At 32.6% G+C, this 17,928-nt stretch overlaps 1 protein-coding gene across 4 annotated transcripts; it reads left to right on the forward strand.

Annotated features, from left to right (window-relative positions):
• Positions 1-4,930: 4,930 nt before the first annotated feature.
• LOC108480297 (telomere repeat-binding protein 5-like) lies at positions 4,931-10,884 on the forward strand. 4 transcript variants are annotated; one of them, XM_017783239.2, is made up of 10 exons: positions 4,934-5,403; positions 6,624-6,807; positions 6,921-7,785; positions 7,881-8,087; positions 8,175-8,237; positions 8,334-8,413; positions 8,735-8,976; positions 9,363-9,680; positions 9,807-9,870; positions 10,431-10,884. In XM_017783239.2, exons 2-10 carry the CDS (start codon positions 6,727-6,729, stop codon positions 10,626-10,628), a joined length of 2,118 nt encoding a protein of 705 aa, XP_017638728.1. In that variant the 5' UTR covers positions 4,934-5,403; positions 6,624-6,726; the 3' UTR covers positions 10,629-10,884. The 4 variants fall into 4 exon arrangements, with proteins under 4 accessions (XP_052883007.1, XP_017638728.1, XP_052883009.1 ...); XM_053027047.1 differs by having other exon boundaries at positions 4,931-5,403; positions 8,175-8,413; XM_053027049.1 differs by lacking the exon at positions 4,934-5,403 and adding an exon at positions 5,416-5,633 and having other exon boundaries at positions 8,175-8,413.
• The last annotated feature ends 7,044 nt before the right edge of the window (positions 10,885-17,928 follow it).

Genomic DNA, 17,928 nt, shown 5'->3' on the forward strand with positions numbered 1-17,928 from the left:
ATAAAGTACAATAATAACAACAACTTTAATCTCGACATATGAAATATTGTGATGGCGTACAAATGAAATACCGTCACAAAATACATAAACTTCAGACTCAAAAAGAAATATATACATGAAAATATAAAAGATTTATATAAAAATATATTATATATATATAAAATTACAAGTGTAATTATAATCATAATTATAAATAATATATCCAAATAATTAAAATTAACATTATAAAGCACAATTATCAATACGATTAAATTATAATAAAAATATATTTAAACTTAAAAGTAGAATGAAAGTGAACAGTTCATTTTTTTGTCTGTTTCAATTTTAGTTTTGTTAGAAAGTGTACGTTGATGGAACAGAAAATTGTGCAAAGAAAAATCACCATTTGTTGTTTTTACGCAAAGAAACCTCACCACACCAATCTCTTAATTAATTTTTTAGTCATTTTTAATAGTTATCTTCAATAAATGAACAACTATTTTTAATTTTCTTTTCTTAATTAAACAATCCCTCGCCATTCTCTTCCATAATTTTTTATTACTAAATAATAGATTATATAAAACTGTAATTTCACGTCATCCCTATTCCTTTTTAATAGGATAATGACAATTTGAATTTTTTCAAAAGAAAAAAACTGTAAATAAAAAGTAAAAATCTAATTTGTCATTCTCCTATTGGAAAGGGATAGCGATGACATAGATTAACAATTTCATATAATTCATTCTCTTTATTACTATAAACGCATTATATATGCGAATTGAATCTTATCTCAATTGATATCGGTATTGTTATTAATGTAGAAGAATATAAGTTTTAGTACATCAAACACATTATCTTCCTATTTAGATTGTAATCTATAAATATATTCAATAATTATGAAGGGATAAATGTCAAGATTTGCCATTGTATCTTATTAATGTAGTATTTGTGCTTTTAATTTATTCATTTTAGTACTTGTATTTTAAATTCATTTGTTAAAGTGGTACTTATCCTTAACACTGTTAATAACATGGTGTTAGACCAATAAAAAGATGCCACATGAAATTTTTGTCACATCATTTAATGTCATCAATATCTTGTGCCACCTATAGCAGACATGATCATAAGTTGAGCCAATGCAAAATTGTAAACTCATTTTAAACTCAAAAAATTGGTTTAAAATTTTGCTTAAGTCTCATACAGATAAAAAAATGTGAACCCAATCAAAGCTTACTCAGATTAAATTTTTATATTTTTAATATAAAAATAAATTTAAAAATATAATATATTATAATAAATGTTCCCAACAAATTGAAAATATATTTTAAAAAAATTTAGAAAATAAATGTCTCTAAAATAGTAGCAAAATTAACAATAAAACAAAAGTTATACAATATTCAAACTAACAAAATAGTAATAATAAAATAGCAAAACAACAATAAACAATAGCAAGAAATATTTTTAGGCAAATTCAGATCAGGCCAAGCTTGGGCCAAAAAAATCTTACTCAAGGCTCAACTTGTTTAGAAAACAGGTATTATTTTTTTATACAAGTACATTTTTCAAGTTTATATTTTTGCCATCCTTTTTCTTTCTATAGCCCTTTGGGAAATTCATATATAGCATAGCACACCAATCCTTGTATGCACGAGAAAACACCCCCTAAGGGCTTCGAGGGTCAAAGCACAGCTTTGATCCACCACCGGGATACGTTATAGAGATTTTTTCTTGGTTTATTTGGCTTATAGCGAGCTAAATCCCACCTATGGTTGCAAGCGAGCACGCTAGGGCAAAAGCAGTGCAAAGAGAGAATGTCCGTTAAGCCTCCCCAAGGGAGGTATGGAGACCCTACTATTTTTCAGAGGAACCTTCAAGCTTAGACAGGTGGCTCAACTCATATCAGGTCTAACCTATAGGGACTAAAAGCTAATTTACCCAATATTTATTATTACTTAAAATATAAAGAAAAAGGCAAATATCTTCATCCTCTTCAATCTTTCTTCTCTAAAACAAAAAAGCCCTAGTCGCCTTTTCCCACTGTTGATGCCATTGCTCACCGGCATCTTCTCCGACCAAGAAGCGTTCAATGACATCCATGATTCCATCTTCGAAATTTGATCTTTTCCTTTTGAGTTTGTTGGTGTTGATTATTACAAAGAAAAAATGAGTGAAAGAAAAACCCAGAAAATCAAAGAATTTTTTGGGTTTCTATCCCCTTCATCTAGCCTGGCTCTTTGATTTCCCCTTGCAGCTCTCCAACTCTCATAAAATTTTCTTTTCATCCATCAAAACCCACAATCATGCTTTTATTTTTCTTGTTTTCTTACACTGGTTAGAGATGAAGACAAGAATAACGACCTTGGGGCTGGCTTTACTTTAGATTTGCAGATGATATTAGTAAACCCATTGCTAATCTTACCTTACCAACCACTTTTTTTTGGGTTTGTTTAAAAGGGCCTTCTAATTTGAGATATATTTTTTTTCTAGTATAAATAAATCACCAGCAAAGGGACATGTAAAATACACTCGATGCAACCCACATTATAGTCGTTGCAAACCATTGTTTGTTGGGATTTCCAGACAGTATTGATCTCAAACTTGAAAATTATGTTTCTGCAAATGAGATGAAGACGATGGAGCAGTTTTCATGGATGAGATGGATATTGATGAATTTAAAACCCATTAATAGACATATTGAAAGATAAAAAATTCAATGTTAATTTTGTTACCAATTGAGAGATAAAAAGAATTAAGAAAGCTAAAACTTTAGTCTATGATTAATCACTATAATGATGAAGATGATTCTTGTAATGATGAGATTGCAGTCTATTATTAAATATGTATTGGATTTAAATGTAATTATAACGAGAATAAAAATAAATATTAAAGATATTAGACTAAAAATAGTACATAATTGAAGTTTTAAATTAGTTTAATTTTATGAGTGCTATAAATATGTCACATTATAAATTTAGTAATAAAATCATAATAAGTATCATAATATTTCTATTATTGCTGTAATTAATTATTGTTTATCTTAATAATTATTTACATTAATCCAAGTTTGTTGATAATTATTTTATAAATATTTTTAATGATATTTAGTAAGTAAATTTTTTGATTTAAAAAATTATTTTATGTATTCATATAAATATTTTAATTAATTAATTAACAGGGTTGTGTCCTAAAATACATTAACATCTAAGGATCAAAAGGAAAAAAAAGTTAAAAAGTATGATAATTTTTGTTATTAAAGGAAAAACTAATTATTATACATTTAATTGGAGACACGTGATTTTCATTTTCTTGTATGTGAGATAAGCGGTCCTGATTTCGTCACTAAACTAACTCTCCTCTCTGCCATTCTTCGCCTAGTGTATGCAACTAACATAATCATTCTAAACTCACGCCGAGTGAATAGAATCTTTGTACTGCTCACTCACTCCCTTCTCACCACGTGTAATCTTCAAATCCTTGCACTGTAAGAGAAATTCATCACATTCCCTAATTTAATTAAAACCGCTCTTCTAGCACGCTATACACGTGTCACTTAACTTATCATATTTTAAGAATGTGGGGCCACCATTGGTGTAGGACCCGCCACGGACCCCACACCCCTTATCCTCATACTTCGACAATTGTTTTTGCTTCCCCGCTTGGCTTCGAATTATCCACGTACCTAAGCCGTCAACGTTAAATGTAACGGAGATTCCATATCGCCGTTAGTCCGGCGGGCCCATTTTGGTTTTGTTTTTTTAATAATAAAAAAGGTTAATTTCAAGAGGCATCCTCAAATATGAATTTATATTTTAAATTGGTTTTCAAATTTTAAAATCTCACATTAAATGTCAGTTTGGATATTGACAATAAAATTTATGAAAGCTATTTTTTAATACATTAATTTTAAGTTAACAATTTAGTAGGTACACATATGTTTATAATTTGATTAAAGTGTTTTTAATTGTACTATTTAATATTCAAATTATAGACTAGACTGACAAAAAGACTTAATTACACTGTTTTGAAATTTGAGACTAATATAGAATTTGAGTCATAATTTAAAGATTTCTAATGAAATTAACCCATAAATAAAAAATAAAAAGCAGACCACACACAAGTTGTCGATAACACGCACCAAAAACAGACCAATGGAAGCCTTTCTTTTTGCCACGTAGGACCATTGTGCTTTTTCCTACGTGGCACTCGTATTTCTTCATAAACAAATTTCAAAAAAATAAAATAAAAATAGAGCACGTAATGTACTCATCTGCTTCACCCTTCAACTCGCTTCCTTCCTTCCACAGTGTGGTTGCTGTGATGAAGATTTTGTCATTTTTAATAATTAAATTGAAAAATGCTTCGGTATAATTGTATAAAGAAAAAAATTCTTATAAAATTTTATTTTATCGTTTTAAATATGACATTATTCTAAAGAATTAATTTTTATAAATAGTAAAACAAACATAAAAAATACGTAAATTATATTAGTCTATAGTAATTTTAATGTTTAAAAATTAATTTTAATTCATCATTATTGTATTTTATGAAAAATCGATAAGTTAATTCAATTATTGTTAAATACCTGAATTTGTTGTATATAAATTATTCCCAATTTTCAGCAAAAAAAAAAATAGAGTGATGAAATCAAAATTACACCCTTTCTACAAATGAGTAAAATTGGATTGTGACAAAAGATTGGTGAGAGGTAAGTTTGAGGCAAAAGATTTCAGAAAAAATAAAAAATATGAATATATTAAAAAAAGAATGAAAATGTAAGTGAAGGTGTGAACGGTTTACCTTACCTTCAACAAAATTATTAATAATTAAAAACCCAATCCAAAAAAAGACTAAAATAAAGTCACTCTCTTTGTGACCCAACGTTTTTCTCGATCCTGCAACTCTCTCATAATCGTAGGATTGAATATGGATCCACCTGTTACAAGATCAGAGGGGGACTGAAAACACTGGTGTGGGTCACCCATCAACGAAGAACTAGTCTTAGGTGGGGTTTCCTTCTTACCGGCTATAACCGGTGAGGTTTATGGTAACTACCAATACGTCCGGTAAACGAGGTCAATGTTATAAGGCGCTGGGGTTTAAGCAAAAAGTTGGGTGGTTTTCAGAGGGTTTTCGGCTATCTGAGAGAGAATTAAAAAAGGGAAATTTATAATTTTTTTGGACAAGAAATTTTTTTTAAAAATGAAATTTAGAATTGTGTGAGAAAATCTCAAATGGGTTTTGTTTGGAAAGCACATTGAGATTTTTCTTTTTGTTTTGTCGGGAAGATAATGGGATAAAAAATGGAAGAAAGTTTTCTTTTTTTCTGCTATGAAGACAAATTTTTCGAATCTGTTATTTTCTTTATGTGATCTTATGTTTGGCTGAGAATTTCGTATATTGATCCAACATTTCATTGTTTAAGAGGTGAGAAAAACGAGCTTTTGTTCATTTTCTTTTGCGAATTCGCCCCAGGTTTTGATCTTTTTCACGGGTTTTCTTTTGGCGTGTGTGTGTTTGGTTGCCGACAAATGGTTAGAAAGTGGAGGGAAATATACGATTTGAGTGGTAATTTCTAATTTGAGGAGAAAGTTGATTAATGGCACCGACGTTATATTCTTTTTAATCTTTTGTAGTTTCTATGCAATCAAATGCATGTACTTTTTTCACCCTCTCTTTTTAGTTTTCTTTGGAAAATTCTTAAAATTTGTCACCTTTTAACGTTGAATTCTTTTTTCTGTGGGTAATAACGTATTCGATCTGGGATTTTGGAGGCAATTTGTTGGAAAAGCCGAAGAGATGATTTCATATTCTTTCCATTTATCAGTTATTTCTAAAATTTTCATTTTTGGGTTTTTTTCAAGATGAATCTTTTTTCAGGGTTTTAGATCTTCATATAAGAAGAAATACAAATCTAAATTATGTTGAATTACTCATATAGACGCCTGAATTGGTTATTTGGGATTGGGGATCTTTTTGTCAAGGTTTTTCTTGTGGTTTAAGGGTTCTTTTTTTAGTTTAATTTGCTAATTACCTCTTTGATTTCTTCTCCAGTTCTTTCTTTTGAATTTGTAAAAGTTTGATGTTTTGAATTGAGAATTCAAAAAAAAGAAAACTTTTTTTTTTAAATGTCACATCATTCCTTGAATGTTAAAGTTTCATAGAAAGCCCATTTTAATGGATTATTCATTTCTCATTAGATCATGTGGATATTTTTTTAAAGTTATAATTCTAGGACAGAGCCCTTTGCTTCTGGTTTTACTCACAATTGTAACAAAGTCTCTATATTGTTTTTATTTTCTTTTTCAATTTTTTTTCTTGGGGGGGGGGGTGAATGAATGGAGTTGGAGGCCTGAATTTCTATGTAAAAGTTGAAGATAACCAGTGAAAGCTTGAAAATCATAAGCATAGCTTGTGGTTTAGATTTAATTTTGATGACTTGTTGTGGATCCAAATGTAGTGGCTTTGACATATACATGTTTCCATCTTGTAATTACTTTTTATTGGTTAAAGGATTGCGTTTTGTTTTGAGAATGAAATTTTATGTTCTTTGAATTTTATTCCTTAAATGAAAGTAAACTTTATAATTGATTATACATTAAGTATAAGTTCATTTAGAATTAACTCTCCTATTCATCTCCTTTTAGGGTCTAAGCTGATTTGAGATGAAATACTTGTGTCTCTTGGAACTGATTCAAAGGTGTTGGTGAATTGCATATGATGTGTTCTTAATGTTATGGTCTTTGAAGCATGGAGTTGCAGAAGAGGTTAGATTATGGATTCAATGGCTATCAGGTGCCTGCTACTCCACGAGCAACCAGATCAGCCAGGGTAATATATATATATATGTATTACTATGATGGTATTCTATTTCATATTTACCTTTATTTCCTGTTGCAAAAACACTGATCTCTTTTAAATTATTGTTGTCACCTTATTTGTAGAAAAGGGTTCCATTTAAAAAGAGAGTTGAAGACAACCGAATAAGTGCTTTCGACTTACTGGCCACCGTAGCTGGGAAGTTATTACTAGATAAAGAAAGTACTCCTGTCTTTAGTAATACGTCAAGTGCTGAAGATCCGTCTAAAGTTGAAAAGAATACTGTTAAAGAAGAAAGGCGGGATGGAAGCCAGTCATCGAAGCTAGAAACATGCGATCAATACAGCAATGATAGGGAATTCATAGTTTCTCAACTTGTCTCACAAACTAATGACCTCAGAAGCTGTAGTTTTAGAGAATCACCGAGCCTTAAAAATGACACCCATTTTGGACTTACCTCTGTTGTAACAACTTCTGATTGCTCAGAAAGATCTGGTGTTCTGAAGTTAATGAATGGCAAAATCAAGAATGAAACGGGATGTTTGCCTTGTAAGGTAGAGACTGGTCCCTTTCTGTGCGGGGCTTCTGGTGGTCGTATTAAACTAGAGTTTGAAAATAAAGGGCCTATACATGAGGAGCTGGATCGAACTGATAAGTTATCTATTAGAGAAGTGGCTGATACATGCCCCTTAGAGGATCCTGTAGTTGTGGATGGTAAACCTCCTCTTCTAGTTAGTTCAGATAGTAGTGGCAAGACACATTCATATGGGTTCAATAATTACCTTAGCTCTTTTCCCGGTAAGCGAGATGATTTAAAGGTAGTTAGTAGAGATGATGATGAAAAATCTTCAAGGTGTACTTACCTTGGCCCCATAAAGAAACCATTTAGGCCAACACCACTCATTGGAGACCGAAGAATAAGGAAGACAATGACTTCTAAATACTTGAAAGTTGCTCCGAGATTGAATGATGTGACACTATCCAATTCTGGTACGCGGCTTCTTAAAGTTAAAATCATCTTAACTTTGAGTAAATTGTTTGGCACAGTTGAATGGGGATATTGACAACTATGTAATATCCTTCAGATGAGAATTTGAAATCTGCTTACTGCGATAGGAGTGCTTACAAGCGCATAAGATCCGAAAGGAACTATCCTTTCAAAAAAAGGAAGTTTTTACACTATAGCTCAGTATCAAATTCAGATGGAGGAATCAGCAGTGAGGGTATTTCCGATTCACCTGAGCAGAGCATCAATGGAAATGCTTCAGGCGTATATCCAAAGATGCGTGGAGGTGATTTCCATACTTTTTCACCGTTACTTTCTTGGTGTTTTAGCAAACAACAGCAGCTTTGCTAACTGTTTCTAAATCTTTATTTAGTCACTGGAGAATCACCTTCCCTAGCGGACCAACGCAAATCATTCCACTCTAGGGATTCTCACGGTATGAGAGCCTTTGATGGAGTGATTCATATGTACTGTTTTCACTTATTGACGTTCAAAGAGGTTCTTATATCAAAATATCTTTCCTTTTACTCAGTGAAGTTTAGGATCAAATCTTTCAGGGTGCCAGAATTGTTTATTGAAATTCCAGAATCTGCAACTATTGGTTCATTGAAGGTAATGACTAACGATCTATGATTCTGATCATTTTGGTAAAAGTGTTTGGTTGCTGTTCATCGTATTCAAAGGTTGGTATTTGACTACCAATTACACTTGCTACATTTTGCTACATTTGGACCTTGAAGATTTTTGTCTGGTCTATTTGTTTCACCGTGTGAATGTTTATTTATGTCTTTTCCAGGCATAACATTTTGCTTCAGACAATGATGAATACTTTGATAGTATCTCATGTAAAATGTAATCTAGTGATTGGTCTCATATAGATGCATGTTTATTAGAGTTCCTTCTAATGATGTTAAATTGTTTTTTCTTTTCTAGAGGACTGTTATGGAGGCAGTGACAGCGATACTCGGAGGTGGATTACGCATTGGTGTACTTCTTCAAGGAAAAAAGGTTAGAGATGACAATAAAACTCTGTTGCAAACGGGAATTTCTCGTGATAACCAGATGGATGCACTGGGTTTTAGCCTGGAGCCGAACCCTTCGCAAATCTTTCCATCGCACTGTCCTGGAGGTTCTCCCTTGACGTTTCCCTGTGACACACCTCTACCTTTAGCTAGGTAACAAAAATAGTTTTACAAATTTGGCAGATATCTATCTACACACGTCTGATGGTTTAAAACATGATCTTATTTTATTGTTTCTATCATTTCTCATTTTTTTTTTCTTTTGTTGGAAAAAATGAAAATGGTGCAAGTGCTAGCAAATACCGGAACGATGATCATCTAGGATCTACATTGTTCTCGTAAATGCAGCCTTCAAGAAGATGCTGAGTTTTTGTTGGAAACTACATTCTTTTTCATGAGTCTGCATGGATTTGAGACACGAAGCTTTTTAGTCTCATAAAGTTGTAGTGATAGTTTCCCATGGTCCCATGTTGTTAATGCTTAAATGATACATTGTTATTCTGTAGATTCAGTTTATGAGTGTAATACTTTGTTGCCAGGTATCCAGCAACTCCTGGTTTAGTTGCTCGGGTTACACATGATCCTTCACATGAGCCTCACATGCCTAATTTGGGCCACTTTGTTGAAAGCGATCATGATTCTGCACCCTCGCCTACAGATATGTCACTTGACAAAAGCACAACGGATTCTAAAGCCCTGGTAGCTGTACCAGCGATTAGTGTGGAGGCGCTAGATGTGGTTCCAGCTCATAGGAAATCAAAGCGATCTGAAGTTGTGCAACGTAGAATTCGTCGACCTTTCTCTGTTGCTGAAGTTGAAGCCCTGGTTCAAGCTGTTGAGAAACTTGGAACTGGAAGGTATGTTTCAAACCTTACTCAAGAAGCAATGAGGATCTTTAAGCTTTGGCATTCCTATTTTTTGATAATGTGACATCCCCTTTATGCTGTGATGGTCATGGTTTTAATGGCTTTACTAATCTGCAGGTGGCGTGATGTTAAGTTAAGAGCTTTTGATAACGCAAAGCACCGAACTTATGTAGATTTAAAGGTAAGTTAAAACTCTACACCTGCTGATAAAACTGCTTCTTTCGTTGTATTTTGTATTTCTAACCTTTTATTTTTTTTTTCCTAACCTTTCCTAACCTTTTTTCTTTTTTTTTTTTCCGGTCTTAAACCCTTTGTTTTAAAATTCCAAAGGTCCACTTTATGTGTTGGACCAACCAGAGCACATAGTTTAAACCTGTTTCAGGCACGTAGTTGCTTGTGCAACAGGTAAAATGATTAGAAAATCTTTTACAAAGCTTTCCTCAACTTTTGTAGCTTTATCTGTAAAATAACAACTACCCTAGAACAAATCATTCGAATCCTACTCTTCCATGAGGTATTTTCTCCTGATTTATTCATTTATCCTTTTACCAACTGTGACACGAATGGCACTTTCCCCCCTTTAGGTTTTAGCTTTAATACATTCGTGTATTAGTTATACGACTGGTTAGAGCTTTCTGCTGCTTTTGGCATTTCAGCTGGAAAACGAAAACAAACGCAATGTATGGTCTTTTATAAGCATTATTGCATGAATGTGATGGAATCTATTTTGGAATCGTGCAGGATAAGTGGAAAACACTTGTTCATACAGCGAGAATATCGCCACAGCAAAGGCGGGGAGAACCGGTGCCTCAGGAGCTCCTGGACAGGGTCCTAACTGCGCATGCCTACTGGTCACAGCAGCAAGCCAAGCAACAACTGAAGCAGCAACAGCAGCCTGAGAGCTGCCTTCTCCTTTATAACTCAAACAGTAAGAGCTAGTAGCAGAAGTGATGGTGGTGAAAAAAACTTGGGTTGATGATGATGGGGGGTTTTTAGGGAAGGATTTGTCTAATTATTATTTTATCATTTTTCTTGTATTTTCTTGTGATTATTTAAAAGAAAAAAGGAAAAAAAATTATGACAAGAAATATGTAATATTTTATGTGCTCTAGCACTGATTCTTCTCTTACAATGTAGGGGCATGGATGGCCCTTTTGTAAATTGCTATTGATGGAATAAGAGCTTTGCTAAATTACATTGCTAGTTCTATCAAGTAATAAAATCAATAAAAAAAGTAATAAAAGTTGATAAATCATAAAATTAATCAGTATAACAGAACAACAAAACATGCCAAATTAAAAAAACAGAAGACGTGATTCACGTTTTAGCCAACAAATGCAAGGTCTTGAAAGGTCTATATGTCATATAGACATCTATCGCCACTTTGTTCTCAACAGTTCTCACCCCCTGGGACGAGGCTTCGGCTATACCACTTGAGTATCATTGAAAAATATACTCGAAAAACGTCCTCAAACAGAACCTAATTAATTATAATCTTAAACTAGTTTGCTTTTTTTTTTTTTCAGTATCTTAAAGCAGACGCAAGGATTGAAGCAAATATAAAAAGTTAGAAAAGTATTTTTAACAAATATAAAAATTATTTAAAGTAAAATTAAATTTATTATGAATATTTTATATAATTCTAATTCTAAATTGTATTTAAAATTATAAAATATTTTGTTTATACTAAAACAATTCCAAAGTTGTTATTAGCAAAGTTGTTATTAGCTTTGGACAAGAAAATTTTTGTCATCTAAATGATTTGAGTTTAAAAACATTAATTTATAAAATTTTCTTCCGTCCTAGTTCGATTGGTATAGATTACTTTTTTTAAGGTAAATGATTTGAGTATAAAAACACTAATCTATATCGACTTGAGTTTTAGTTCGGTTGGTATCGACATTATTACTAATACAGGAGGACATAGGTTTAAACATACTCAAACATATTTATTCTTTTATTTAAGGGTCAAAAGGAATTATGAAAACAATACATGAATTTCTTGAAAAAGGTAAAGTGTTAAAAATATATATTATTAAGTAAAATGATTAAAATAAAAAAAGTAAATTTGATATAGATTATTTTACATTACAAAAGAAAAATACAATACCTTAATTAAAAGGCAAATGCAAAATTTGTATTAGATGTTGTAATGATTTAAATTTTTTTTTCTTTTCTATAAATGTGGAAGTTGGGAGACATAAGACTTAGATTATCTAACAACCACCAGCAGTGGCACTGTCCTTGTCTTGCTCGATCGAGGGTTTTTTTTATTTATTAAAATAGGACAAAAAAATATCAAACAAAAATTATGTACCAAAATGGTACATTTGGGATTGTGTCACCTATGGCAGAGGCGTGATCACCCCATGTCAAATAAAAATTTCTGTTTAAAAATTAAAAAAAAACAAAAAGCTAAAAAAAAAGCTGGCAAAAAAAGAAAACAAAAGCTAGTAGATCAAGGGAGTGCTAGAGGCGGCACCGTTTGTGCCTCTGGCAGAGGGGACACCGGTTGTGCCTCTGGCAAAGGCGGCACCTCGTTTGTTTTTTTGGGTTGGGGACCTTCTTCTTCTTCTCTTCTCCTTTTTTTCTTGCTCCTTCTTCTTCTTCTCCTTGCTGCTTCTTGCTTCTGCTGCTGAAACATGGGGATCTTATAATGGTTCCCAACACAAAACAACAAACGGGCTGCTGGATGAGCCGTCCCATCAAATTAGGTGCCGCCTCTGCCAGAGGCACAATTGGTGTCGCCTTTGCACCCCCTCGATCTATCAGCTTTTTTTTTGCCAGTTTTTTTTTTTAATTTTTAAATAGAATTTTGATTTGACATGGGGTGGTCACGCCTCTGCCATAGGCGGCACCACCCCAAATGTACCATTTTGGTACATAATTTTTGCTTTGTATTATTTTAGTATTTTTTTTTATTTTTTGGACCTATTTTAGTAAAAAACCCCTCGATCAATGCTGCCACCATAGGAGGCGGGTTTTCGAAGAAGCACTGCTCAACTGGTCAGTCCCTCTTTAGCTTATTCATAGCAAATGAGATCATATTATGTTTAACTTATACTAAGCGGTATTATGTGAACAGATACTAATATAAAAAGATAAAATATATTAGTAGATAATCTAAACATGTCTTTAGTCTAATCGAAAATGAACAAACCGATTATACCAATAAAATGTAACACCCCAAACCCGTGACCGTCACCGGATTTGACCACGTGGTGTTACCGGGCTTACTTCCCTTATTTCTCTCTTTGAAATAATTGATTTCTGTTCCAGGCAGGCTAGCTAACTGCGTCACTGTCACCTTAGAAATCATATCTCGAGTTCCAGAACTCGAAAATCAGTTCCGTAAATTTTCCCTGAAACTAGACTCATATATCCATCCCTGGATTTATTTCTAGAATTTTTGGTCAGGCCAATTGGTACAGTTTATTAGTTAAAGTCGCCCATGTTACAGGGGTCGACTACACTGACCTTCGTGCATTACGACCTAGATATCTTCTCGTACAGGGCTTCAATGCTCATGTCGTTTGTTTCTAATGAAACTAGACTCAAAGGGGAATCTGAACATATAAGGAACGACTTCTAATTCCTTCTGGATAATTTATGGTAAATTTTCAAAGTCGAGACAGGGGATCCAAAAACCGTTCTGGCCCTGTTTCACGAGAACTTTAATATCTCTCAGTATACTGCTCATATGGTCGTTTCTTTTCATCCATATGAAAATAGATTCATTAAGGTTCAATTTAATAATTTATTCACTATTTAATTCTACTTCTACTATTTTTAGTGATTTTTCAATCTCATATCACTGCTGCTGTCCGCAACAGTTACTGCAGTAGACTATGCCAATTTCATGAATCTTTCCTTGGCCTTACTAATCATCCATCATACATGACACAAATTATGGCCACCTTATCAAAATTAAAGTTTCTAAGACTCGTGGCTATAGGTTCTAGCATCCCACTCAACGACCACATAGGCCATTTTCACATGGCTTAAAGTTTACAACCCACAATTCAACAAAACATAATAGCCTATACATGCCAAATGTTCTCCTAGTTCAACGACGAAGACAATACCAAAAGATTTCCAGCCGGTGTGATGACTTCAACGACGGTTCCGAGCACGCAACAATACGAGTCCAAGAGACCTAAAATGGGTGACAAGAAAACACCGAGTGAGTTTATAACTCAGTAAATCATGAGCATTCATCAACCATCCATTAATAAAATTTTCACAACATCAAACAATAAACGAGGCTAGGTACTTCATCCATATCGAAACTATACCATAATTCCTCGGACCTTTAGGTTCAATCTCATACCAAGTCATACATCCACATTTCTATTCTATGCAATAAGATATTTGAGGCATTTTTTACACACCAACTCATTCACACCACAATCATACAATTGCAATCATCACATAGATTTAAAGCTTACCAAGCTCAACCCCGAGCATGAACGTATTGCCTATTCGTCATGAGCTCAAGGTACTTACCCGATCCGCTGTCCGGGATTAACTCGATAATGTCGCACACTCAGTGCCAATTGTAACGCAAGAGCATATAGTGAATCCGCACACTTAGTGCTATATATTTTCAGCTCGCACACTTAGTGCTATATAATTTTCAGCTCGCACACTTAGTGCTATATATTTTATTTTCAGTTCGCACACTTAGTGCTATATATTTTCAGTTCGCACACTTAGTGCTGTACAATTTTTAAACCCGCACACTTAGTGCCAATCTTGTCACCGTGTCCATTTATACCCGCACACTTAGTGCCGAGACCAATACCTTATGCATGTTGCTGCCTTTATACATTCAACCATGGCATCATTCCATACACATACATTTTCATTTACACATCAACTCATTTAAACACAATTGCGTATATATTATGGTCATTTACATCAACACCAAATATATGCTTAATGACTTACCTTGTTTTGGGTAGAACGGTTCCAATTCGGCTACTCGTTTGCTTTCTCCTTTCCTTTGTCCGATTTAGTTCCCTTTGCTCTTGAGCTAAATCAAACAATTTACCTCTCCATCAAACACAAACATACGGCATTCACATACATTATTATGATTATTGCGAATACTTAACACAACTAAGCTGAAAATTTACTCAATCTCATCTTAATTTATTGCTACTTATTTATCCAAAATTTCCAATACAAGGTATTTAACACCTATGCCCATTTATACCCCCATATGGCCGAATGTATGTATATATGTATATATATATACAATGTCAACTATAACATCTTTTAAACACCTAATTTCACCTTATGAACACTTAATCAATTTTTTCCTAATCTAGCATATATTTTCACATCCATTGTATCATCATGTAAAATCACATATAACTCATATAGGTGCAAGGCAATTTCAAGGTGTCCATAACCATCCAAAACACAAAATTTAACTATCATGCAAGAAGCATAAACCATGCTCATGAGCATGCCATGGCGAATACATCACACACCATACTCCTTATAATTTTGGTCATGGTTAAACAAAGGACTCAATGCCCTACTCAAGAATACTAAAAGAAATTTTCAAGAGTAGTCAATCCATCATTGCATGCATCATTAGCAAGCTTCACACTTAGCATGCAATGGCTTCAACACAATATCAACCTTGGCCAAATACCATTTCTATGGCATAACAAGGATTTGAACCATGGCTAACCATGAACATCAAGTTAGCAACTATAACATACATGAATCTCATGACACAACCTCATACATACCTTAATCTTGATGCATGTATAGCCAAATCTCCTTCTAGATCTCTTCTAAACCAAAAAATGGAGCAAAAATCCTATCTTCTTCCTTAGTATTTTCGGCCAAAAAGGAAAGAACAAGGATGAACAAATTTTTTTCTTTGCTTTTCTTTCACTCACGGCACAAAGGGGGGGGAAAGGATGAGCAAATTTTTGATGTTTCGATTTAGAGTTATAAATGTGAATTTCACTAGAAGGGACCTAGTAGTAAACTTTGAAAGTATGATGGGGAAATGTGTGATGACTAGTTGATAATGCATGCAAAAATAAAGGATAAAATAATTTAAAATTTATTTTGATGCCTATGATATGTGTTAATTCATGTGTGACATTTTTGATGTTTCGATTTAGAGTTATAAATGTGAATTTCACTAGAAGGGACCTAGTAGTAAACTTTGAAAGTATGATGGGGAAATGTGTGATGACTAGTTGATAATGCATGCAAAAATAAAGGATTTGCATGTCAAATTTCCCCAAAGGAAGCTTAGTGGCCGGCCATGACATGGTTTATGGGCAAAGAAAACATGTTGAAACATGTTTTGTTAATGGATGATGAGGGAAATGATAAAAAATTAAGCATGTAGGAAGAGAAACAAATAAATCAAAAATTTGCTCATCCTTCCCCCCCCTTTGTGCCGTGAGTGAAAGAAAAGCAAAGAAAAAAATTTGTTCATCCTTGTTCTTTCCTTTTTGGCCGAAAATACTAAGGAAGAAGATAGGATTTTTGCTCCATTTTTGGTTTAGAAGAGATCTAGAAGGAGATTTGGCTATACATGCATCAAGATTAAGGTATGTATGAGGTTGTGTCATGAGATTCATGTATGTTATAGTTGCTAACTTGATGTTCATGGTTAGCCATGGTTCAAATCCTTGTTATGCCATAGAAATGGTATTTGGCCAAGGTTGATATTGTGTTGAAGCCATTGCATGCTAAGTGTGAAGCTTGCTAATGATGCATGCAATGATGGATTGACTACTCTTGAAAATTTCTTTTTAGTATTCTTGAGTAGGGCATTGAGTCCTTTGTTTAACCATGACCAAAATTATAGGGAGTATGGTGTGTGATGTATTCGGCCATGGCATGCTCATGAGCATGGTTTATGCTTCTTGCATGATAGTTAAATTCTGTGTTTTGGATGGTTATGGACACCTTGAAATTCGGCCTTGCACCTATATGAGTTATATGTGATTTTACATGATTGTCTATTAAATCCAATTTGGAAGATAAATTATTTTGAATATCGAAGTGGATGACTCTTAAAAGATAGAAACTGTGATTGATTGGATTGATAGTTGAGCAAGACCAAGTAGAATAGATTCTAAACTCATTTATGGACATGAAGATATAATAGTTACATTGAGGATAACACAATTATAAGAAGCACCCATGAGGAAGGAAGAACTTTCACGGCCACCATTATTGTTGATAGTTGCCATTGATCCATTGTTGAGAAAATGGAGGAGTTATGGTTTCTTCATTTCTAGATATAAAGAAAATAATTACAGAGAGGTCACTAAACTTTAATCAAAAGTAATAGAAAAGTGTCATTTAATTGGCTAATATTTTATGTCGACAATATGTTAGTAGACTAATGAGATTTTTAATAGTAATGACCAATTCGAACAATTATTTTAATTAGAATGACTAAATTGATAAAAAATTTAAAGTGATTAAATTGAAAAAAAATTTAAAGTAACTAAAATAAGGAAAATACTATTTTAGAGTGACCTGCAATGTAATTTACCTTTTATAATATGTTAATAATTCTATCACACATATACATATAAATATTACATATTTAGAATATATACATGTATTTAAAAACAACATGCAATAAATGAGAATAACAATAATAAATCAAACTTTGGTTGTAAAAAAAGTTATTTATATACATACAACATTATGTGTGTGACAAACGAATCAGCTTTTGGTTATAATGATAAAGGCATAAGATGCTTAAGGTTTTAGGTTGTAATTTTCAGTTTAAATTATTTTGTTATAAATTTTATATAAAGGTGTGAAAATAGAAAAAATACCTTTTAATAATATTTATTAATTGTATAAAGTTTGGGTTGTTGATATTTTTATTAATTGAGTTGATATCAAATTGTAATATCAATTTAATTACATAAATAATAGTATTAATTAGTAATGAAAATAAATTATCAAATTAAATCAAATTTAAAGTTGAATTATATAATTTAACAAGTATAAGTATCGAATTAAAAAAACTTAAATGTTAAATAAAATATATATATCAAGTTTAAGTATTGAAGTAAAATAGAATCAAAATAAAGAAAAAAAGTGAAAATATCAAATTAAGAAAAAACATTTTAAGTATTAAATGTAGAAAAGTTTTAAGTACATATATGTATTCATCTCAAAGGGAAAAATAAAATAAAAAATGAAAAGTGGTGGAATTCCATTAACTTAATAATTG

Source organism: Gossypium arboreum, chromosome 1 (genome assembly GCF_025698485.1).
Source record: "Gossypium arboreum isolate Shixiya-1 chromosome 1, ASM2569848v2, whole genome shotgun sequence".
NCBI lineage: Eukaryota > Viridiplantae > Streptophyta > Magnoliopsida > Malvales > Malvaceae > Gossypium > Gossypium arboreum.